The 27,084-nt window shown below is 36.0% G+C and overlaps 1 protein-coding gene across 8 annotated transcripts in view; it reads left to right on the forward strand.

The window, feature by feature from the left end:
* Window positions 1-27,084, forward strand: part of SH3KBP1 (SH3 domain containing kinase binding protein 1) — a 1,961,420-nt gene that overhangs the window by 1,669,474 nt on the left and 264,862 nt on the right. For all 8 annotated transcript variants that reach the window (XM_044072267.1, XM_044072266.1, XM_044072264.1 and 5 more), the window contains one exon: window positions 20,892-20,993. In XM_044072267.1, the coding sequence (XP_043928202.1) occupies window positions 20,892-20,993 (102 nt within the window). The remainder of the gene's footprint in view (window positions 1-20,891; window positions 20,994-27,084) is intronic.

A 27,084-nucleotide genomic window follows, 5' to 3' on the forward strand; every position in this document is an offset into this window, starting at 1 on the left:
GGGTCCATGGCTACAACATGTCTTCCAAGGGCATTTCTGATACCTTTCTTAAAAATGTCATTATTGTGCTCACGTATCCTGTCCCTTAGGCTCCTATTCATTTTAACAACATAATAACATTCACAAACTTTGCAGACAGCAAGATGCACTAAGTTAGTGCTTTTACAGTCCACAAAAAAGTAAAATTGGTAAATACGCCCAGTCACATTAGTCTTGTAACTATCAGTGTCAGAGAGCAATTGTTCTTAAAGCAAAAATTAAGAGTTTCACCCAACAAACTTTTATATTTTTCATCAGCAGTGAGAATATGCCAATTCTTTTTCACTATATTGTGGACAACATTACCGTCATTAGAAATAAGTAAGAGAGAGCCTAGCTTTATTAATGTCTGCATTAGGTATTGATGCAACATCATCATAGTAGCAGGAAAATAAGGTTTAACAGATTCTGACCTATGCCTTAGCACTTCCTTCTGTGCTACATCAATCTCTTCTTCTGTATAGTCTTGTCTGCATATCCTGTTTGTTCTTACTATGTTCTACAGTTTTCTCTCAAGCAATTGCATTCACATGTTAGGGAGCTACTTGAAAGAAAATATAACCCTAACCTTGGTGTGCAGCACATTTCTTTCATTCATGTAGTAGCATCCATAATAGAGAAACACTTAACCCATATCTTAACCTCTCCCTAACTACAATTGCTCTTTACTTTTCAAAGATGCACTAAGCATTCCTATGGCAAAAATTGCTATTCTCAATGTGACAAAAGGAGGCACTGCCAGCATAGCTAGCTGGAATTTTGTAAATAATTATATGTCATTTGTGAATATCAAACTAATTTATATAAGATGCTTGTGTTACAAATGTATTAGAAATGTATGTCGTGTATCTCAAACTGCTCTATACAGATGTTTGTGTCGAAAAGGTATTTTTGTAAAATGCTGTGTTTAAAATGTATCCACAGTGTGGCCTACTGGAAGAGAACAGAAATGTGCATCCACAATTGTAACTGTTTAAATGTATATATTTTAACAGTAGAAAATGGAATACAGGAGGTTAACCTCAGTCCAGCAAACTTTAGAAAAATATCTGAAATTAAATTACTTTATAGGCTACGCCATAAAGATGTTTTGATGCAGCTAGAGATAAAAGTCTGTACTAGGAAGCTTTCTGTATTGTCTTTAGGGTGAACTAATTGCTACTTTGGAAGCATGAAGGAATGTAATTGTTTTATGACTTCTAGCTTCTGGCACAGATCTGAGCAAACACCCTTGTATAAGTATTTTTACAGGTAGATGCTAAATGCTACCAGCTGCCAGCAATGGAGGTTTTGGGCTAGGAACTAGAAGTCAGGGACCAGAAATGATGTCATTCTGCAAGCTATCTCAGCAATACTATTTTTAGATATTATTTTGAGAAGTCTCTTAGTGAGACAGAACATTCTGCATTATGTCTTGGACCTGACAACAGCAAGAACCATTCACCACATCATCTACCTTGCTCTAATAGTAAATTACTAAGAAATAATATAATTCCCAGAGATACATTCAGGAATATAGTAAAGCTTAGTTTAGATATTATTTTTCTTTATTTGTTTGAGACTGTCCTGCAATGTTGTTTTAAATATTTTCTGTGTTTTGAACTCTGACGTCACTGTGACTGTATATTTAGCATTGTTTTGTTCTTTTATTATTTATTATTAAATATATTTAAACCTTTCATTGTGACTTATCTGTGTAGAGATATTTAAGTTTTGAAAGTACTTGTGTATTTATTTGGCGACACTGTGTGGGCCGCTCCTAATAGACTCGCTCTTGGTCAAACTACCATTTGTGTTGATATTAATATCACTCAGTATATTGGTACCATTGGAGGAGCCCTAAGGTAGCTGATAGGAGTGACTGGTGGCAGTGAAAATTACCTTATAGTCTGGGCAGAAGGGGGCGTAGCTAGCAAACCTTTCCCAGGTGTGTGTGTTTGTGTGTGTGTGTGTGTGTGTGTGTGTGTGTGTGTGTGTGTGTGTGTGTGTGTGTGTCTAAATCAAACCTCATTGAGTGTGTCAGCTACTTGGGCAGGGACACAAAGCACTGGTTGGACAGAGAGGGTGCTAGAGGTCTTGGCTTGGTCACTCAGCTGAGATCTCAACTCTATAGCTGTGACAGTGGGGAGTAATACTGGGGATCTGGAGAAATAGGGAGAAACCAGCCCAGGACTGACTGTGGTCTCTGTGTGCTCTTAAGGGAAATTGCACTTGATGCAGAGAGCTGCATCCGGAAATACTGTTATCTTCCCAGTGAACGTCCCCCACAGGTGCCAGTGGTGAGGACTGAGGCTCCTTGATTACTGGTCCAGTGGAGGGTCGTTATGCTAACCTACTCACAGGATTAGAACATAGTTCCTTCATTTGCCCTTAACAAAATATTCATAATATCTTATGTTGAGCACATTAACAAATGTGGCCTATGCATTGACCTCCCACATTGACAAATGTGGTGCTCACTGACCCTCCACATTAACAAACTTGGTCTACTCATTGACCCCCCCCACATTAACAAATGTGACCTTCTGATTTGCCCTAAACATTAACAAATGCAGCCTACTCATTAATCACCCCACATGGATTTCATACAAGACATAATTGTCCTATGTTGGTCCTGATAAAATCCAAGGATGACTCAAAGGGAAGTCTTCATTAACCTAAAGAGGTCCTTCTGATGTGGAGAAACTCAGACTGCTGGATGTTATCCCAGATGTCTTAAACTGGATAGTAGATTATCTTAATGCAGTATACAAAACTAGCAGAATCTCTGAACTTAAACTTTACTACAGGTTCCCATAGAGTTCAGTGCTTGCGCCCTTGGTCTTTTCCCCTTTCATAAAAGACAAAACTTCAGTAGTCTCACTGAATGTCGTTACCTTCTACACTGATGACATCCTGCTTCATAGGTCAAGTCCTTCCTCCCTTGCTGCGGAAAGGCAGCTATAGTCAGACATCAAAGCTATTTGGTTTATAGCAAAGATGTTAATGCTAAACATAGAAATAGCTGCCAGTATGCTTTTTTTGTCACAAATCAGAAGAGTGAAGTCAATGACCTGTAAATCATAGCGCACCTTGATAATAACAGAATAGGCCATGTACACTTGTATGCATAACCTAGCCTGCTACTGGACTCACCTTTAACTTTTACTATTATGTACACAGAATATATAGAAGATAAATTCTTCAACCAAATTAAAACCTGGTGAGTTATTTTAAACCATTTGACATTGAAATTTAGAGAGGAATTAGCAGTTAATGCCCTTATCCCCAGATTAGAATATGCCCTGCATTAAATTCTACCACTAACACACAGTCCCTGCAAACTAACATAAAATATGTATTGTCAGTTTCCTCTCCTCAAAGTTTGAACACTGATGCACCTCCCTCAAAAAAGCAAAATGACTGCCAATCACTGATAGGACCTCTACCCTTTTACCATGAATCTCTAAATTGCTGTACATTCACATCCACCCCCTTTTTTGTTTCCTAGCAAGATTTTCATCCGCTTCCCCCTACTTTCTCAGGGATGATGCTGTTAATGCACTCTTATTATACAGACTATGGTTTGCTCAGACCATTGGTTAAAAATGTTCTATAAATAAATGCCTGCAAATTAAAATGACCTCCCTTAGGATATCTGAAAAAAATGATTATTCATTTTTCAGGAAGAACATTATAACCTCACATTCAGCTGTTATTAACCATAGCTGCTGCCTCTGATAGTGTGATGTCCATTGCCAGTGGTAAGTCAATACTAAAATAGCTCCACCAGTCAAAAATGAAACAGACAGGAAGACCATAAGACATATCTGATAGCCTTTGAGTTGTACACTGAACAGGAAGGATGGGATTAGATCGATTCAGCTAGGATTCTCGTAACTCAGCTTACTTCAGAGGCTTTAAAATCTTTGAAGGACATGATGAAGGGGACTGCTTATAAGTAAGAAAAGTAACGAAAATATTTTTACCTTGAGATGGTACTATGTCTGAGTCATAAGCTCAAAGGTTTCATATCCTGACATTTTCTTCTTACAAAATGGTAAAAATGTCTCTTATGAAATCTAAAACATATACTTAAACTGTGATTAGAACATGAGAGTTAACACACTAAAAGTGAAATTATAGAAATGTCTACGGCTTTTACCTGGTACTTTACAAAAGGTGGTATTTCCAAATGACTGTAAGGGTACTAAACATGTTGTTGTACTGATAGAGAGAGGGAGATTGTTAGGCAATAATACCGAGCAGCTCAGACAATTGGTAAAACGCATGTGTCAAATCCTAGTAATAAACAGAAAATATCAGCTACAGACCTGCTCACTTTTCAATGTGGAAAGGAGCCCTACCTCTAGATTTTGTACAGATAATGGTAACATTGTTACACCTGTGAAAAGTATAAGAAATAAAAAGTGTGCTACTAATGATGATATGTGTATGGAATGTGTTGAACATTCAGCAAAAATAGCTGAGTCAGTTTCATGTTATTGTTCTACAGTAAAGTTAGTTAAGTGCAGTGTCTTAATTGCTAGAAGGGAGCTACGGGGACTACTACAATCAGGCAAAAATGTTACACTTATAAAGTCCAAGTATGTTTGTAGAAAGAAGATCCCTTACAAAAAAAGCAGTTTAAGTAGTCTGCATTCACAGATATAGAAGAAACCAGTATCACATTACCCAATTCGAAGCAAGCTATGTTTTCAAAGATACTTCACACTGTTGCTGTAGTTACCAGTTTAACACAAGATATGACAACAGGAAATGATTTTGCCCACTTTAAAGACTTATCAAGGCATTGAGAAAAAGGTATTCCTTTTGACAGACCATCTTATCTTTGTGGGGAGGAGAACCAATAAGTGTGTAAGTTTACTGGTACACTTCTTTCTAACCTTGAAAAAGTGGGAAGGGGAGAAGCCAAAAGACATTCATAAGTGTGCATTAGTCTAACAAAGTTCACACAGCAGTGTTAGAAAGCTCCAAATGTAAAAAAAATGGCTAAAGTTACAGACGTAGGAAGAATAAATTGCATAATTTAAAGAGACAGATGTCAAAACACCTGTGTCAGAGCAGCCTGCAGGAACAGATACCATAGAAAGAATGAAATCAGTAAATACTGCAGCCTGAGTGTGTGGAAAAGCAGGGATTAGACATAATTAGAGGGACTGAAAAGAAGGAACCATTCACTGAAATAGTTTTTCCCTAGGAAATAAAGTTAAGAAGTATGGAAAATTGACAACCTGAGCAAAATCTGAAACCTTCTGTCAGGCTAAATCAGAAAGGCCCAAAAATGGAGAGAAGCTTTACAGTAAGGAAGACTTCATTATTGTACTAAAAAGGAAGAAAGATTACTTTGCCAGAGTTGCAAACTCATTTCTGTCATTGAAAGTCAAAAAGCTCAAGTAAGTGAAGGCTGTAGGCAACAAGTATCTGTAAGTGAGGAAACAAGTAAAATTATTCTGCAATACCATTAGGAGAAGGATAGAAACCTAGAGAAGAAAAACAAAGTCAGAGAGATGAACTCACACTGACTAAGGCAGGAGAGCAATCTAAAGAAGAAAAGACAAAAGAGATAGTAGTGTATTGTGTGAGACGAAATAGTCTTGCCAAGAGCCCTAATGCTATTCCTGTTAGGCCAAAATATAGGGGCCATAAACAAAGGAAAGGATATTCTGTGCATCAGGTTTATAAAGGAAAAAAAACAGAAGTTGCAGCAACTAATTGTAAAGAATGTTGGCATAAGTTGCCTTTCATTGTAGGAGAGTTAGACACTAAGACCCCAATACCTGTATTGGTAAGAGAGGCGGCAGACTCCCTTTCTATCTCATGATAGACTGATCCTGAGGATTTTCCAGAGATTACTGACCTCTAGATAAGTCAAATACAGTGTGACAACACTTTAAGCAAAGCATGGTAAAATATAGCTAGAGCTGTATGGGAAGAAAATAAATGAAATATTGTCATTTTCTATCCCTGTTCGAATTAAACATGCCTTACTGTGTAGAGTAAGGACAATAAGGAAATAATGAATTAACTATTAGTACCCAAACCTTTCATGTTACTAGTGATGAGGTCTGAACATAGTCATGTACTAGAAGAACTCCTAGGAATGGACAAGACTAAAACATGGATCCCAACAAGGCTTTACGGACCAGCAATATTGAAAGAAGTTGAGATTCTCTGTCGTACATTCCCTGAATGTCAGAATACAGCTCCTAACTCACACTTCAAGAATCCTTTGATTTCATTGCTTACCACAGACTTGTCATTTGACATTGTTGGGCCAGTGTTAAAATCCAGCAACTGATTTCAGTACATTTTGGTTATTTTTGACTATGCAACCAAGTACCCTGAAGCTGTTTCCTTATGTAAGGCTAATGACAGATCCATAGAGAAGTAGCTGGTCTTATTATTTTCCAAAATGGGGATACCTAAGGAGGAACTCAGTAACCAAGGGATTACATTTATTCTTAGAATATTGCATCAATTTTGACTATGCCTTAAAGTCAAACAATTAAAAACCTCATTTTACTGTCCCCAGACATATGGGTTAATGGAATATGTTAACTTAACACTAAAAGTAACTGAGGAATGTGTTAAAATCTGGAACTGGTTAATACCAGATGGTAAGAACTGGGACAAGTTAATACCATATTTCCTGTTTGCCACTAAAGAAGTATCGCAATTCTCAACAGGGTTCAGTCCTTTTGGGTTGTTATATGACAGACACCCTTGTGGACTGTTAAAAAGTACCAGAAACACTTGGGAAGAAGGGAAAACCCAATGTAAAAGTGTCATAGTACTCTATACCTGCTTACAAAATAGGCCAAAAGTAGTAATACCCATTATGTGGGACCATGTGGAAAGAACCCAGGCCAAAGAACAAAAGATGTGTAATAGAAATGCTAGGGCCAGGCAATTCAAAGATGGCGACCAGGTGTTAGTTTTACCCCCCCCCCCCCCCACACACACACACACACGCACACACACACAAAGAAAACAGGTTTTGGCTAAGTGGCAAGGTTCATATTCTGAAAGTTGATGCAAACCTACAGGGTTGAACAGACTGGTAAGAGAAGACTTGAACAAATACACCTTATTAATGTACTGAAAAATGGAAAGAAATAAAAACCTCAGTTGTTAGTTTAGCAGCATGGACTAGCAAATCTGGTGAAGAAACAAAACTAATCTATGCCTGCATTTCAGCTAGATGACATTCTGTCTAGGCCTCAGAAACAAAGAGATAAGGGAGCTTGTGTTAAGAAACAAAGACATGTTTTCAGGACTGTCAGTTAGAACAGACCTGAAATAGCTCCATATTGAGATAGGCTGCTTGGAAAAAAAGTTAATTTAAATCTTTATAAGAAACAAGAGTCACAGAAAAAGGCTGTGCAAGAGGAGGTGCAAAAATGCTTAAGATGGGGGCGATGGAGTCAAAACATATATGGAACAGCCCCATAGTGTTACTGCTAAAACCTAGTAGAACAATCAGCTACTTCAATGATTTTAGGAAGCTGAACAGCATCTCAGAATTTGAATTGCTACCCAATGCCTAGGGTTGATGAACTAATGGAAAGGCTGAGGAATACAGGATTCTTGACCACATTACATCTGACAGAGGGGGATACTGTGAGATCCCTTTAACAGCTGAAGTAAGAGAAAAAGGCAGCATTCTAGTATAGTGTCCATCATTTTCGGTTACATGATGCTCTTATGACCTTTCAAAAATTAATGGACAGAGTCCTAAAATGCCATGTCAACTAGGATGTTGCTTACCTAGATGATCCAGTAATAAACTTGGAGGACTGAATGTGACTCATCTAACAAAGACACAGGCTGCACTAGACTCTTCTAGACAAGTTACATTAACTCCCAAAACCACTAAGCGGAAATTATACATGACAGAAGTAACATGTTTAGGTTATGTGATTAGTAAGGTAGTTTCCACATTCCAGAAATACAAAATGGAAAATGTGCCCTTCTACAGAGTTGACCAACATAAAGGCACACCTTACGTGAAGTGGACACTAGAGGCAGGCAGTGCTTTTAATCATTTCCAGGGAATCCTATGTTAAGAGTCTACATCATCTTTCTCACAATTCAGTAGGCATTTTATGGTGGATTACAGAGAGGCCTATGTATCTCTACGTGTTATTATCAGCTCTGAACATAACAAAGAAATGTTAATGGTTGCTCTTGTGAGTTAGTGAGTCTTGAAGGCTCTTGGTGTTGAATCTCATTTTGCGCTAATTTCATTTGTGTGTGATAGTTCAGAATGAACTAGATGTTCATGGGTGTTCTGGCAAATTACTGGTCTCCTATGCAGCAACATACTCCTTGTATTATTGCTACAATACATACATACATACATACATACATACATATATACATACAAATATTTCAAGCACGGGCATTAATGCCCTTCTAGCCTGACAATATACCAAAACACACATTCCCATAATAAGTGTCCAGGCTGTTCTTAAAAATATCTAAACTATTTTCTAAATATCTAAACTGCTTTAATGTAATTTGGTAGTCTGTTCCATGCATAAGCAGCTGTCTCAGGGACCCAATTAGTACACTTCTCATTCCTATAGAACCTTCTACATAGGTTATCTGATGATTCTCTACTACTTTTTGATAATTCCAAACATTCCCAGAAGTAGTTGTCTCTAAATGTTCTATATATATGAATAAGATCTCCTCTTCGATATCTATAAGAGACACTGCACAAGTTCATAAGTTTATAATAACTTACATTTTCTTATCCATGGATGCCCTTGGTATATTTCCTCTCTTTCCAGTTTACTCATGCTTGTTTTTTTATAATGTTTCCATATTGTTATTCCATACATCGTTTGGGTCTAATATAATGGACAAACAGTGACTTCATCATTTCTGATTTCCTAGACTGTATAAATCTTTTTATGCAGTTGTGTTCTATAACTGTCATTAACCAATTGGTTGATATGATTAGAAAAACACAAAGCTCGATCTACACATACACCCAGGTCCTTAAATGAATCTACAGTTTCAATCACTGTGTGCTATATTAAATATTAACTTTTCAATTTATGTCTCCCAAATCTCATATGCTTAGTTTTTGATGTATTTACCAGCACTTTATTCTCCTGTGCCCCAATGCTCAATTTAGTCATATGTATTTGTAGACATGCCTTATCTGTAGCACATATAATCAGTTTACCCAATTTCAGGTCATCTGCATATAGACTGTAGAACACGTCAGATGAAAAAAGTTAGGTCTAAAAGATACAATCTGACCAAGTAAGGGCCTAGGACAGAGCCCTGTGGGACATCCTGACTGTAACCAAGGATTTCATCTGTTCAATTGCTGTATGATTCTTGCCATGTCCTATTTATAAACCATGCAGTTATCCATCTTATCAAGAATACATCGATACTTAGTTGTTCTAATTTATTGATCAGTGTTTTGTGTATGACCCTGTCAAATGCTTTAGTTAAATCTATACAAATTACATCACAGCACAAATTTTCACTCATAGCTTTTATTATATTTTTATAGAACATCATGTTGTAGGTGGTACTAGAGCTATTTTCAACATATGCGTGCAGATATATGGTTTCAAGTCCCACCCCTTCCATTTCTTTTCAGTAACTTATCCAATATTACCTTCTGTATTATTTTTCCACAGTGGTGCCAACAGATGCCACTCCACCTTCCATCTTTTTTAGCAAATTGCATTCTGTTTTCAGGAAAAGTGGTAGTCTTGCTATGGCAGTTTTCCACTGAATACTTGCCGATGCATCCACTCATATTCTGGATACTTATCTTGGCACCATGCAGACCAAGGCATTTAAAATATTAAAGTGTTTTTGGATAAGGTACAGTACAATACAGTACTATACAATAATGCAATGTAATAAAGAGCAAGCACAGACCAAAGGCCCAGACATCTTATCAATTCTAACAACAGACCTTATCAAGGCGGAATTCCAAGGCATTCTAGTTGGTATACATCCATTATTACTTTATAAGTTTGAGTTCCCTCTCCCTTGCCTATATTTTATTAAAACGTTGTGATTTCTGTAACCTTTCCACATAAGTTAATGTATCCATTCTGTTTATTGATTTAAGATTTGTTTTTATGTTCTCTAACCTCTTTTGATCCTTTTTATCATACAGGTACTATAATGTGATATCAAGCTTCATCTTTTTTTCAAACATCTTTTTTGAATTATTACTTGTGACATAGATGACCTTACATTTATATAAAAGTAATCAAACCATACCAACAATTTCACATTTGCAGACATTATATATCACATGTATTGTTATACATCATATAATCTAGGCAAAATTACATAAATTATGAATTTCTTGCCTTCTTTTAAACCTTATTCTTCCTCCAGTTTTTTTCTGCATGTATTATTTCCATAATTTTTTCTATGTAATTATATAATTTACTCCTATCCTTTTCTAAGATCCCTCATCCTGTTCTTTTTGTTAGCAATATTCACTACTGCAAGTGCAGTTGGTTTAGATTTTGATTTCCATTTTCTTATTAACTCTTTTTTTTGACAGCCACCAGAGTTATTTTTATTTTTTTATTGACATGTGTTAACCGGGTTAGTCCAACTGAGCCAGGATCCCATTTTCAGTGGAGACCCAAGGAGAAAAGCTCCAGAAATAATACAAGTAATTATATTCACAAAATATTAAAGTAGGGTCATAGAAATATAGTAAAAAGTTAAATTTAACAATAATTAAATATAACAAGACCTTAGTAAGCCTAGGCAATTCAGATTCTATATCCAAACTCAAAACAAAAAAATAATTTCCTTAGTCACACTCATTTGCTCATCTAGTATTCTCAACAAAGTACTCTGTGGCAAATTTTTAAAGTCTGCTAACTAATTATGCTCCCAAAGCTTATGTTCCCAGTTATCTCTTTATTCCCAGTCACACCTCCAACATTTGCCATCTGCCTGAGGAAATATTCTTTGGAGTCTGCTTGCAGTATGAAAGTATCTATGCAAATACTTCTAGGCACAAATCCTGAATCTTCTAGACTTTATTGCATATTTCATAGGCATACATATGTCCTCCCATAGTTTCCTTGTGAATTGCATATCTAATCTGTCTTCCCAATCTTTTCTGACCTCTTCTGATTGATTCCTATAGTTATCATGCAGTATTTTATATGCCCTACTAATTATCTCTTTTTAACAGCAGATATTTGTTCTAAATTCAGTTAAAAACTCAATGATTGCAGGTCTCTCATTTAGGATTCCCCTATCTCTTTCTCTTTGTCTATACCCTGATATCAATCCCTCATAAGGAAGGCAATCAGTAGCTTGCAATCCAGTTGTCTTCTTTGCCTCTTCCCATTCTTTCACCTTTCCTTCTCTAGTTATTTGTTTCCCGTACCTTGGTTCCTTTGCCATCTTCCTCCAGCCCCATGTTGTCTATTCTCTGTACCCATAATCACAGTCATCCCCATCAGTAGAATCTCCTTTCCCATTCCTGTGATGGCTTAGTTCTTAGTATACCTTCTGCTACTTTATGAAAGTAATATTCTGTATGACTGTTGTTTTTCTGCTTAAGGATCGGTGTCCAAAATCACATTATTTCCTTATTTCTTGAATTACTCACCTGTTTAATCATTGTAGCTTCCTGCTTGTGCTGTTTTTGAGTCTTAACTGTGTAGCTCTAAATTATCCCTTCAAATCAGGTAATCCTAAACCACTTTGCTCTTTTAGGAGGAACAGCTTTTCCCACTTGACTCTTGCCTTATTCCCCTCCTAAACAAAATCCTCCAACTCTTTATTAATTACTGTTCGCAACTTCTCCTCGGGTTGATAAAAATATAACTGACCTGTGTATAAAACTAAAAGGACTAATACATTTTTTACTGCTTGCATCTTCCTATCTATATCCCTAGGCAAAAACTTCCAGTTTCTCATTTTTTGTATTATATTCTCCCTTCCTACATATCGTTAGCTGCAATAACTAAATCCTTTTTAATCCATACATCTAAATAATTCATTTTATCATGCTGCCATAAATATGGGTATTACCAAACCAATGTATGTGTTTTTACATACTTTATAGCTATAGCCTTTATTTTATCTTCATTAGTTGTGTACCCACCCCCCAAAAAAACAACTAGAACCATTTCACAATATTCCACAACACTGAGATGACCTTTTCTGGTTCCATTAGGTACAAAATAATATCATCTGTAAATAAATCCAACTTTTCTTGGACACCATACCAATTATATCCTTGAATTTCTGAGTCCCTTATTTTCTGTGCCAGCAGTGCTAAATATAACACAAATAACAAAGAGGAAAGAGAACAATCCTGCCCTGTTCCTATCAGAGAGGAACCCTCACACTTTGATTTTTGTCTCCATTACCTCATATATCCTTCTGCTTATCCTTATTATTGTATAAGGGATTAACAATGCTTCCATTACTCTACTCAAAAAATCCCAACTTACTCTGTCAAATGCTTTCTCTGCATCAAGACCCAGATTTCTCCCAAAGTTTGTTTAAGCTCCAAAATAGCAGTTTTAGGTAGAATATAACTACATGCTAGTGTCATCCTCATCCCTTGCCAGCAGCCTGTTACTACTACAAATCTTTATTAATATCCCTTTTTCTTCTTGTATAGCTACTGGAGCTCCTCTAGCAATTAATATAAGTATTCCTCTTTTCCTTTGTCCCAAATGTTATACAGAATATTTATCCTGAAATCCTTTCTTTATGTGTATCCCCCGTAGCATTGCTTGTTGCACTTTGCATTTCTTAATATAATTAAATATTATTTCTTTTTTGTCTATACCTGTGAGACCGTTCACATTCCAAATTAATATGGAAAATGTCCCCATTATGGTAAAAAAGTCATTATTCCCACCTATTATATATATGGCATTTTTAATGTCTGTTTTCGGCTTTTGTGATATGTGCAGCCATTAATGCTTAGCAGGTTAATATTTTATGCAAGTTTTTCTTATCATCAGCATTGGAACCTGTGTCACATTTTACAAGACTTTTTGTTTTAATAAAAAACATCAAAAAACACACTCCAGAATATCCCCATAACTTATCAATTTAGTCCAAACACACCTAACTATGTACATCTTCAAATAATGAAGTTTAGCCCTCCTAATAGGGATATTTGTGCCAAGTAGACAGCTGTTAATGCAGATCCTAGTTAACCTGAAATTGAGATTATCCATGCTAAGACACATATTATTGCTTGTACTTCTACTTACACTAACTGGTGTCTGTTTTATCTTTATTCCCCCCCTATAGATGTGAAAACTACTTGCATAGTTTCAGAAATGTTTAACTTTTAGCCTTGAAGAAAACAGTGCTATGTCTTTTATTGCTGTATATTCAACTTGTCCCCATGGAAAAGTAAGAGAAAAAAGAAAAAATATATTCCATATTGCAGCCTGAAAGACAAGTTGAAACATTTATTGCTGAAGTAATACTTACATCACATTCAGTGTTCTCATATTTACTTATTTCTTTTTAAAATTTGTTGAGTAAGCCAAACATCTTAATCTGGAAATTCACCTATACCAAAGTAAGAGAAAACATATGAGCTCAGCATATACTGTAATTTATATACTTTTACACCCCATCTCCCACCTCAACAACCCAAGAATACAGCCTATTAACTTAAACATACTTTTGTCTAACTTTTCATCTCTTTTTGCACTGTACTGCCTGCATTTCTTAATACCAAAAAGAAGAAAGAAAGAAAGAGAAAAGGAAGAAAAAAGGCATCTATTTCACATATAAGAACAACTAAAAATACTTTACTATAAAATACGCAATTTATATTATGAAAAGTTTCATAAAAATACTGACAAGAAAATAAATTGTTTTGCTTACAGTTACCTTTTCCTTCCTCTTTCCTTCCCCTGAGAAGTCTTCCAAACATTAATTACATGAAATGAGGCAAATGGCTTTCAGTTCCTCACAAGTTTAACAAAGTCAACAAAAGTCCTCTCTTTCCACTTATGCTTATACAGCTGCATTTCATTGATGCGTTGCAGTCTCACATTTATTCACTAATTTCTATGTTGCTGGCCTTCTTCCTGTTCATCTTCATTTCCCAACTCCAGATTCCACTTCAGTTTCACAGTGCTCACATTTCTTCTGGCAAATTTTTCTCTGTCTCTCAAGCATTTTCCTTTGGAACAGTTCAAAAGGTTTCACTGGCAAAGTCTCTCTGTGTACTTTATTATCAGAAGAATGAAAAGCAGAATCCCCTTCTGCTTAATGTCTCGTTTTTTTGTTGGATAAACATTAGCTTTTCCTCCCTGTTTTGGATCAAAAAATTACTTTGACCTCCAGGAAAAAAATATTCTGAATATAGTTGGATACCGCAGCATGAATCTCACACCTGCCTTTCAACATTCCCTAATTCCTGGAATATATATATATATATATATATATATATATATATTTTTTTTTTTTTTTGCCTGGTGTGCAGTGAATAATCATTTTCCTCATACACTCAACTGTCTCCAACTTTTAATACATTGCCCCTTTGCCACAGTTTTGTCAGGGTCAACTCCTTCTGCTGGTATGTTTTCATCTTTACTATTAAAGTTCTTGGCTGCTTTCCCATGGCCATATTTGGAGGATACACATGGTGTGTCCTTTCATTTAACAGTTCCTGATGTGGAATACCAGTCCAGTTGCTTACTTATGCCTTCACAAAATTAATATAGTCTATTCCTTCCAGTTTCTTTGATAGAGAATAATGTCTCAGATTTTTCCTTACATGCTCTATCTTCTAATTCTACCACTTTTTGAAACATCTCTTCTTGAGCTGTCTCATACTCAGCCAGCCTTTTCCTCATTTTGACCTCTGTTTTTTATTGTTTTATCAGCTCTTCTGAATATCTGTTTAAAGCTTCTTCCATTTTTTCCCATCCTTTTGTTATTTGAGATGATCTACTCCTTCAGTGTTTCATTTATTTTAATCATTATTTTAATCAGCGATGAGCACATTTGACTTATTTTTTTTCCTCTAGATTACTGGAAGTCATTTCTTGCACCAAAGCTGGAGCTTGAACTGCTCTTTGCCTAACAGCTGCAGGATTCTTCCCAGTCAGTGTTTTCTCTTCACCTTTTCTAGCTGATTTTCTTTCAGATCTTTTGGTTTCTTCTTTGCAGGCATCCAGGCAGTGTACTTACTAGCCAGTACAGAAATTTTATTCAAGTTAACAATATCTCTGGCTACAGTTTCACTGTTTCTGTTTTCACACTGAGAGAGCTGGAATTAAGCTGTTGATCAGTGTGCAACCATCTTGGAAGTCCCCAAACTCCATCATTGATCTTATTATGGTGTTAAAAACTATTTTCTGTATATCTGTGTTTCATGATGTAAAGCATCTCTTTCTAATATCCATCAGTTTAAAACTCTGTGTTTTAATGATGATATTGAGAGGTTCTTTGAAACACAGTTTATCATTCATCTTGATACCTACGTCCATAATAGTCAAGATAGTAAATACTTTCTCATTCTGTAAGTGACATTTACCTTTTATTTCAGTAAAATCAAATCTCATGCATTCAGTTTTTTTAGTGTTTATGATCATGATTGTTTTTTATTGTCCAGTTACACCAATTATCTAAACACTTCTGTAAGGTCTTACTATCACTTGGACATGTACTAGTTTCAAAGATATCTGTGTAAAAGTTATGAAAAATATCTGAAAGCATTTCAAGCTCTATAAGTAGACATTAAAAAGATAGAGGCCTAAAAGCAGCCCTTGCAGGACATCCTGTTCATGTCCTATCCTATCACTGATAACTGTTACATAGGCAACAGTCCAAGTTCTATTATGTAACTACTCCTTTATCCAAGGTACCAGAGAATGGGAATTCTTAGACTTGTAAGTTTTTTGATCAAAATGTTATGACTGAAGCAGAAGGGAAATATACATAAATATCATCAAACGAAATATTATTCTGTGTAACTGTTGCAACATTGTTGTAAGATGTCATATTACAAATTGTCATCAAAATAACATTTGCAAAAGCATGTTGATGTATATTATACATGTCTAGTCTGGACGATTCACCTATTAAGACTTTTAGGATAATACTCTCTACCACTTTACCAGAATAGGATAAAAAATGGATTGGTTGGTGGGACGACATTAAAGCTAAAGTGGGACAGGATTTGGCTAACTGTGCTAAGCATAAAAGGAAAGAAGTAGAAAGTTATATTTGTAATTTAGAGACAGTGTTAAAAGATCTTATGTGCACACTACAGCAGGGTGATGAGACTTAGGGGACTCATTTTTAGAAGCTTCATGTATATCAGATGGCTCGATGGAGCAAAAGCCCATAATATCTTGCAGGCACTGAAATTATAGAATTGTAATTCTCTAGTGCTGCTGTGAAGTCATTAGCAGCCATGTTAAGAGGCCAAATGGCTTCTGGCCTTCTCATAGAATTGAGAAACCCAAGAATGATAGATTGGAAAATACCCTCTTTAGGCTTCTAGATATATTTAGGTGGCACTATCAAACATTATATAGTTCAGAACAAGGTGGTACTCATATTAAAGAGGTGTTTCATGATTTTATTAATAATTTGGATTTCCCCAACTTGCTTGTGAGCAAAGTTTTCAATTATTGGTGCCTAACACAGTGGCAGAAGAAAAGAAAAGAAAAGATGACTGGCAGAAAAGCATAAATCAGGAAGACAACAGGCTTAGGTGAACTGCTACTTGAAATTTATAAGACCCTCAAGAGCTATTTATTAGGGATTTTTTTTCTTGGAATTAGCTAATTAGGTTCTCTAATATGAGTAGAGTCTGCAGTAATGGCTGAGTCATTTTAAAATCAGATCACACCTGCATCTACCCTCATCATATTGACCAATGTCATTTCCAGCGATTACAAAGTAACCTTGTTGATACTTTCTAACAGATTTATTAAGTAGTTACAGAGATTGCCACATGGGGATCAATCTGATTTCATACAAAGCAAGCAGACTTTTGACATTATCCTTAAGACCCTGTATTACTAGAGGACACCAACAGAAAGGGCAGACCTTTAGCAATACACAGTTTTGATGTTGAAAAGTGTGTAGCAGGGTGGAATAGTAGTATTAGTATTATCTATTCTACAGACTAGAAAGTTTTGGTTTATTTGATTTTTTTATTATTTTACTGAGAGAAAGTTACAGTTGCTCATCAGTGAGACTAATGACTTGGGGTAAACTTTTAGCCACTTTTGCAATAAGCAGGGATACTTGTCAATGATGCTTTTTGTCACCGTGATATTTGCAGTATATTAAAATCACTATCAATCAAAAGCAGAACTTTGGGTCTAGCTGGATACAGCTGAAAGAGGTTAGTGGAAAAGCTTGCCTTGTATGCAGATGATGTGATCTGTTAGCATACTCAGAGGACCCTGATATCCAAGTTTATCCTCTAATGAAGTAGATGAGAGTTTTTGGAAGCATCTCTGATTGTAAAGTTAGTGAATCTAAAACAAACACTTTGATTGTGAACTATCAACCTTCCAGTAGTATCAGGTCTTTATACCCTTTTATCTTATAAGGTGCCAGGATGGTAAAATACCTGGGGATCCCCTAGCCACATCCCCAGGGGAACCCTTAAACATTAATGTGAGAAATTTTTCTAAGAGATGTAATAATTGGTTACAAATTGGGGAAAATGTTAATGGGATTCCAAATGATGTATTCAGACTCTGCAGATGTATATTCTCCCGCAGGTACTATATGTCTCTTTAGCCAATCCCTACCACCTACAAAGTATTTTTATGCAGGTTTAATTAAGGAGATCTCTAACTTTATCTGGACTCAACAAAAACATAAGGCCTCTTAGAAAAGTTTAGTTTGTATGTATTTATATATAATACAGAGACTGTCTTTTTGGGAATAATGTTTTTGGGATTCTGCTATGTTAGATTAGAGTACTTTTCAGGAAAATTTTACTTCAAACACACATCTTTATGACAATTTGGTAGTTGAGGCTCAACAATTAAAGCTGGTAATGAGCAGTCCTGGTGACTATATACCTCAGTACCTGATCACTAGAATTAACAGGATACTAGTGAATCAATTTTTTAAGGGGAGTTACACAGTCAAGAAAAGCATAGGAACATGATCTGAGACTTCTTATCCCATAGGGAAATAGCAGTGTGTCACCTTATGTGGTAGATATGCTACCAATGCCCAGAAATTAAGGTTCTTTAGCTGGCAATGCCTCCACAAATACATTTTACACATCAGCAAAATTATTTTTACCAGTTCATCACCAGAATGCTGGAGGTGCAGTGGAATTTCCTTGGAGACTTGCAGCATATCATTATAACCTGATTAAGTTTTCATACAATTTTGAAATAGGAGCAGAATTTGATCGATGAACTGTGGCCAGATAGAGCAGTGATAGACATAGCAGTAATTTTAATCTTGTGGTTTGATGACTTCCTCAAATCTAAAGAGGAAGCAAACTTGTTAAACATGATCATTCTGGCAGCTAAGAAATGTGTAACCAGATTCTGGAAAAGTATGATTTCCACTACTGTTGCTGGACTTATAATGCTTATGAATTATATGGATAAACAGAACAGGAATACAACAAAGTGATTCAGGCAATTTAGCTTGCCCCTTAGTTGAAGTTAAGAAAAGATATGGCCCAAAAAGAAAGTCTATCCAAAAATTGAATAGAGTATTTATTCAGTCCAGCAGCTTGACTGTGGTTGTAGTAATATGATGATTTGCTCCTTTGTTTTTCATATCAATCACAGTTTTACATCTGTTAAGAAAGCAATCAGTTACATCAATGTAGTTTTAAAATGATTTAGGCGGTTAGTTAATGTCAATAAAGACATTTCAAAGACATACATCTGGAGCATTTCTCCTCAGGCATCCACTGCAAATTGGCTTTGTTCCAAGTCGAACTTTCCCGGTAAACAAATGTTAAATCAATAAATAAATATAGTTATTTCCATATTATGTTTGTAATGATTCATTATTGCAGAGTAATGTACTGTAATCACTCTGGCATTTTATGAATCCTGGTATTGATGTGTCCCATCTGTATCAGGCAGTGCTGCTCTGTTTCTTTAGAGTAGAGAACTAGTGGGCAGCCTCCAGGGAATGAATTTCATGTGAATTTTAATGAAAAAAAATGATTAACCTTCTTGTTTGTTTTTCTCCATATATTGAGAAATCAATAAACTTTCAAATGTAAAAAAAATATAAAATAATAATAATAATAGCAGTAATAATAATAATAATGACAATAATACTAGACCTGTAATTTGTTATTCTTTCTGTTTCCCTTTCCCTTTAAAACCTGGCTTTATTGTAAACATTTTCCAGGTAGGGAGAATCTTGCATGTACAGCTTCAGTGGTTTAATCTTCTGAATGATTTTGAATCTTGGTTTGTTATGCCATCTGTGAAATGTCATTGGCTTTGCAGCGGCCTTCCTTTCGTCTTTATGGCAGTTTCTTGTGGTTAACCCTGATGCTATGAGACCAAATCTGTTCTACTGAATATGCATGTCTATGTTTATCCACACAGGTTGCTAGATGTAAAGAGTCCAAATGAGAACTGCTTTATGCTGACTCTATGTAATGATTCAGGTTTTAGGTAGAGTCATGGTTGCAGTTACATATGTACTTGGGTTACATCACATTTTACTTACAGAGCTGCTCATGTGATAGGAAGGAATCCTAACTGTTGGGTGCACAATAATTTTAGTTGTACAGCCATAGTCCTCATTCTGTCAGCATTATTTGTCTGTAGTTATAGGAAAAGCCTGCTCTGAAGGATTTTATGTTTATACTGGACTAGATGGCAAAGAATTGGGGGAAAGATGACTGTTCTCCACAGGAACAATTGTTAATTATGTTGCTTGGAAAATTAGATGTCCAATACTGCAGTGCGTGGACTTTGGGTAAACCTATTTTAGTACATGTTTAGTACTACTGCCCTGCATAAATTATTTTAACTGTGTTTTATTTGTTATTATACCACGATCCCCCAAAAACGTGCATGCTGATTGGCCAGCGTGCCCGTTGTAAATCGAGTTATACTAATGGAAAAAGGTCCGGTCGCCCGGACTTTTTTCCATTAGTATAACTCGCTTTTAAACACTGTCTCGCTATGTTAAATGGGTTTAACATGACGAGACAGCTTTAAAATAAGCAACGGAGATCTCCGTTGCTTATTTTAAAGCTGTCTCGCTATGTTAAACCCATTTAACATAGCAATGTTAAAAAGCAACGAGAAAGCAAGATCTCCGTTGCTTTTTAGTCTCGCTATGTTAAATGAGTTTAACATAGCGAGACAGTTTAAAATAAGCAACGGAGATGTCCGTTGCTTATTTTAAAACTGTCTCGCTATGTTAAACTCATTTAACATAGCGAGACACAAAAAAAAAAGCAACGGAGATCTTGCTTTCTCCGTTGCTTTTGCTCAACTCTGATGTACTGCGCAGGCGCGCAGTACATCAGAACTGCGCGGATGCCAAGACATCTGCGGAAGGGCAGTAAACAGGCATTATACTATGCCATTATTTAAGAAAAGTAACAGTTTCTTTTCTTAAATAATGTCATGGTATAATAGTAATAACCCACTTCTGGGTGTGGGTAATGCTAAATTTACCACGGTTGGCTTTGTTTGGTCCCTCGGGCTTCGCCCTCGGGACCAAACCACGCCAACCGTGGGTAAATTTAGCATTACCCACACCCAGGCGTGGGTTATTGCTATATTAATTGTGCCTTTCTCTAGTGTACTCTGTAGTGTGTCTCCATTTCTAGTTTCTCTCTAATTTACACAAAATATTATTCTTTTCTGCAGGAATGTGCTGATATCGGATGGTGGGAAGGTGAAGTTGGTGGCAGACGTGGAGTTTTTCCAGATAATTTTGTAAAGCTGCTGCCACCTGACTTTGAAAAAGAGGCAAGTACAGCTGTATTATTTCTCAAACAGTATTCTTCATGCTGTTTGTAAATGTACATATTGACTGGTGCATGTATCTATATGGAACATGTTATACATACTACCAAAAATCATATTTGAAAATGTTAAGGTATCTTAGCTGCAGCTTTACAAAACAGAAATGCAAAGTATCTAAAATGCAGTTTGTTTCAGCAGTTGTTAATTGAATGCCAGCAAATCATAATATCACCACTTTATTAGTGAACGGTAGTGGTTCATACTTTGAGGTAATTTCTTCAGAAGTCCGTATACTTAACCAAGTTAAGATGTTTGGGGTTGCAGCCTTTAATATGATAGCAAAAAAATGCAGAAGCTCAAAGCAGACATTTCCAAAAGTGTGATAGAAAGGGGAACAATTACCCATAAAAGGGCTGTAGTTCCCCATTACGGATGAGTGGTGTGCTGTGCTTCTATGTGGAACAGTCATTTGAACTGATACATTTTTCAGGAAAGTTACATTTCAGAATTTTGTGCTTCCTGCAGTCTACAGAACACTTTTAAAAATCTGCATAAGCACACTAATTAAACTTCATTTTTGGCTTTGCTTCCCATCAACAGTGCATCAGTTAAGCTGTTTCTGGGGTCATAGAATGTTAGCTTTCACACTGCCTGTGATTTAGTAAATGTTGGAATGAAACTAGTTCAAAGCTAGATTCATAGTGAATTATGAGCTCTAAGCAGGAGAGCCATTCAGAGTTTTTTGAACTGTGAACAGTGCTGAATAACATCTCTTAATTATGCACATGTGGTAGGATGAGTCAAATTTCTTAGAAACGTTTTTCATGTGAAATCCCAGAATGCATTGCAGGGTTGTGTAGTAGGCTAATTGGTCATAAAACATATTTGTGACTTGTTTTTGGTTGTTTGTGTCAAGTGAATTTTTTTTAGGGTGATGTAATGGGAGATTACCCCTTTCTCTTGAGATACAGTGACCCCAGAGCTGGTTATATTCATAAGAGGGCATATAGGGGTACAGCAGAAGTTGGAAAGGGACTTTCCTGCCAACATAAAGTGGTTCATTAGAAATTATTGACACAGAAGTAGCTTTGTTCTGATTTTCCTAGACTCCCTAGATCCTAGGAATTTGCATGCTGATGAAAACAAACAGAAAATGATTTCCAGTATCACTCATTTTGACAGGAATGAGGGGCATGGGGCACATTTTGTATTGTTCCCCACAGTAAGTGGTGCGTGTACATTTAATTGCAACAACTCTGACTTCCTTGTTATAATCAATCACAAAATGGCACTGCAAAGGATGTCACCAACGAACCACCAATTTGGGGAAACATACCAGTTTATTAAATGCAGAAATGTCAAAGCACAAAGCACTAGTTTTAGTGCTTTGTACTTTGGTTTTTCTGCATTTAATAAACTGACTTGTTTCCCCAAATTGGTGGTTCATTGGTGACATCCTCTGCAGTGCCGTTTTGTGATTGATTTTTGGTTGGAACTTTGCTCTTTTGCACTGTTGCCTGTTTGGAAATTTGTTCCCTGTTATAATCTCTGAGAAAGCTAGATCTGTTACTTTTCTGAAATTCTCCTTTCCCTCCCACACCCATGTCACCATTTGTGAGCACAGTATATTAAACTTAAGATAAAATATAAATAAATTAAATCTCTGTATGCCATTAAGCTGCATTTTGTAGGACCACAAACTGTATTCTGCAAGACTTTACATTAAAATAACACTGCGACTGGCAACTGTTTCATAAAACTGTTGTATAAAATGCTTCCAAAAAGGCTGCTGAGGCAAGATTCCAGTGCCACTTTGGTAAAAAATAAAAATAAAAAATACCAGGAATTGAACAAGTAGTACCACTTTATTGCTTTACACTAGCGCTTTCACAAATGCTTCATCAGGTGTAACTCTAACACACATACACACACCTTATATCTACTTCTAAAATAGTAACATGATCAGAAGCAATTAACATTTAAAGAAATATAATAAAATAAAAAATACATAATGAAAAATAAATATCAAAAAATAAAAAATAAATATATCAAAAATGTGTATATATATATATATATATATATATATATATATATATATATATATATATACAACACATGCATAAAAATACTTATATACATAAAAACACAATCTATCTATAAAGGGCTCTTTTACTTAACACTGGTTTCAAGGGAATATGGTCATTAAGTCCATGGCCAAAGTTAGCCCTTAACATCACTATCCATTTTGCTTCCATTTCTTCTGTTCTGGACCTAATATCACCTATTCTAGCACTCTCATAGGTCCTGGACACAACTGTGAATAAGAATTTATGCTGTCCACCTTTTAACTTCACATGCTTGGCTAGAGCATTGGTATCACTACCTTTACCTATATGATATATGTGCTCTCTAATTCTATCTTTGAGAGTGCAGTCTGTCTTGCCTATGTAGAAACATTTACACAATACGCATACTGCTAAATAGACAACATGCATAGTTTCGCAATTAGCTTGTACTCTAATATCATATATTCTACCCGTATCTGAATGTGTAAAAGATGTCTCTTCACCAATATGTCTACACTGTGTACATTTACCACACGGTTTAGTGCCAAAGGGAGTATATCTGATTTTCCTCTCTTTAACATTGCATAACCTCCTTTTTAAATTCTTTCTATTTTTAAAAATATATTGAGGCTTAAATCCTATTATATTACTAATCTGTGGATCTGTCAATAATATGCCCCAATGTTGATTAATGATATCTGTATATTTAAAAACATCCCTTGAGTATGGTATACATACTTTAATTTTATCTACTTTACTGTTAAACTCTCTAGACTGCCTTTTTGAGAAATAAGGCTTAGTTCTAGTATCTCTCAAATGAGTGACATAAGCCACATTTTGTTCAACAAATGCTCGATCATAGCCTCTCTCAACAAGTTCTCTGGTAGTCCTAGATTTCTGTTCTTGAAAATCTTCATTCCTCACATTCAACCTAGAGACTCTATAAAACTGGTTCTCCACCACATTCCTAAAAATATAGTTAGGGTGCATGCTACCTCTAGAGAGAAGACTATTGACATGACACTCCTTTCTATACAATCTAGTAGAGATAGTGCCATTAAATGCTGTTAACATTTCTGTAGAGATTTCCATTTTGCCCCTCTTGAAAATTAGATCTGCTAGAGTGTGATATTTTTTCCATTGCTAGAATTTGTCAGTAGGTGGCACCCTTGTTGTATTTTAGGTTAACATTTGTATTAAGCATATTTGTATTAAGCATTCAGGTTAAAATACTCAACAAGTCTTTTTTAATGAAGTTTTTTTATGAATACTTTTTAACTTTTTAACATTTTTTAAACTGTCAACATTTTAGGAGTTTTTAAAGTAATAATTATATTTATTTATTTACTTATTTAAAGTTTATTTAAATATAACTAAGAATCAATTTTTATGGAAACAGGAAGTGACGAATTAATTATTTATTTAGTAGCTTGTAGGTTGATTTGTACGTTTTAAATGTGGACCGATATATGATTGGTGCAATTTTTAATGGTTCTATATATATACTTGTTTAAGGAAAAGGTGATTTTATCTGATGAAGTCTATTTGGACGAAAACGCTGTAACTGTCAAGGCGTTCATTCTGTGGATTATTTCGTGCTTCTGTGTGTTAATAAACTTGGAGGATCTTCTTCTACCTGCAGTTGTCGTCGCTTTCCTTTTTGCTTGGTTTAGTGGCATTTGGAGGTTGGAGCAGTTTTTACAGATTTCTGTAGAAATGCGTCTTTATTGGCAGTTATCTTTCCCAGGAGTAGGAAGATGACGTCCAATGGTAATTGTATCAGCTCTGTATTCACGGCACACAGTTAATCGCCATGAGATGCTAGACTTTTATATTTGCCAGGAGTGCTACATTACAGTTATGATAGGATACAAGAAGGCATTTCAGGTGGCTTCTGTTGACTCATTGCTTTCTGTGTTCATGCTTTTACAGAAGGCCTTTCAGGTGGCCTTTGTTGACTCATTGCTTTCTGTGTTCACGCTTTTACAAGAAGGCCTTTCAGGTGGCCTTTGTTGACTCATTGCTTTCTGTGTTCACGCTTTTACAAGAAGGCCTTTCAGGTGGCCTTTGTTGAATCATTGCTTTCTGTGTTCACGCTTTTACAAGAAGGCCTTTCAGGTGGCCTTTGTTGACTCATTGCTTTCTGCGTTCATGCTTTTACAAGAAGGCCTTTCAGGTGGCCTTTGTTGACTCATTGCTTTCTGTGTTCATGCTTTTACAAGAAGGCCTTTCAGGTGGCCTTTGTTGAATCATTGCTTTCTGTGTTCACGCTTTTACAAGAAGGCCTTTCAGGTGGCCTTTGTTGACTCATTGCTTTCTGCGTTCATGCTTTTACAAGAAGGCCTTTCAGGTGGCCTTTGTTGACTCATTTCCTTCTGTGTTCATGCTTTTACAAGAAGGCCTTTCAGGTGGCCTTTGTTGACTCATTGCTTTCTGTGTTAATGCTTTTACAAGAAGGTCTTTCAGGTGGCCTTTGTTGACTCATTGTTTTCTGTGTTCATGGTTTTACAAGAAGACCTTTCTGGTGATCTTTGTTGACTCATTGCTTTCTGTGTTAATGATTTTACAAGAAGGCCTTTCAGGTGGCCTTTGTTGACTCATTGCTTTCTGTGTTCATGCTTTTACAAGAAGGCCTTTCAGGTGACCTTTGTTGACTCATTGCTTTCTGTGTTCATACTTTTACAAGAAAGCCTTTCAGGTGGCCATTGTTGACTCATTGCTTTCTGTGTTCATGCTTTCTTTGATATCTGTTAGAAAGGTACTCAGAATTCTCTTCTGTGATCTTAAGGGAATCTGTAATGCAGAAACACTTTATTCCCTCTTTATTTTAAGCAGAAGAAAGTTTTGACCCCCCCCCCCCCACCAGGCATAGCATCTCTAAGTTAGTGTGGACAGTATTCCAGGCCTCCCAGCTACTACGTAAGAAAAGTTTTCTCGATCTTGCACTTCAGTAAGACTGGAATCAGATGTCTCTGCAGAACTGGAGTGAAGCCTGTCTGCTGCTATGCCATGGGCACTGTTCTATTTATTTACTTATTGGCTCATCTGCCCATATAACTCCAACCTTTGTGATGAATGACCAATGTTTTGCAAAAAAGATACTCCAAAATAAACATCTATATCTGAGACTTTCAATAGTGTGATCCAGAAGTACAAAAATTTTCACATTCTAAACAGCAACCAATGAAAAAATGTTTATAAAACCTCAAGTTGTTATTTCACAAAAAATTGTGTAGTCTAAAATATTAAAAACATCACTTCCTTTAACACGGTGCATTAAAAATCATCTTGCAAACAGGTATGCAGTTAAACCCACTAAAAGTAGCTTTTAAGCAGCTTAAGCTGTGTAAGTTAATTAAGTATTGCTTAGCAAACAAATCACCTGAGGACCATTAATTTTAATACCGATTATGACACAAATACATGGTTGATGGCTAGAATTCAGTTTCATTTACCACTCCAATACATTCTTTTGTAGCTTACTAAGGTTGCCTCCTCTCCATTGCACTCTAAGTAATCAACAACTAATAATGTGCACATTGTAAAATTCATATACTGAAAGTAATGTTTGTAAAAAGCATTAGCCAGTCTTTGTGTTGAGTACATATGCATATTTATGTATCTGTTGCAAGAGCTTTATAGTGGTATAACCAAATAGAAACCTTCACATTTGCAGTAAGTGGCTACATAAACTACAGTATACAAAATGCAATTGTAATGCTGTATATTTACCCAGGGAATTTACTGATGTGCAAAAACAGACAGTTACCATGATTAACAAGTCTACAATATTCGCAAGAAGCATGGAAAAAAGTTCCTGTTTGTTTGGTGGTAGTTGTCATTCTTCAACAGCAATTTCAGGTTGTCATTCCTCTGCTATTTTTGTCTCCCAAGTTGAAGCATGACTGTACATGCTAAATTCCCCTTGGCTACCTGGGGGAGGTGCATTCTGGGAGTACAGGCTCATCTTCCACAGAGCTACACAGCTTCCACTAGATGTCAGCCTACTGGTAAGCAAGAGCTACCTC

This window comes from Protopterus annectens, chromosome 5.part0 (assembly GCF_019279795.1).
Source record: "Protopterus annectens isolate FY-2018-M chromosome 5.part0, PAN1.0, whole genome shotgun sequence".
NCBI classification, from domain to species: domain Eukaryota; kingdom Metazoa; phylum Chordata; order Ceratodontiformes; family Protopteridae; genus Protopterus; species Protopterus annectens.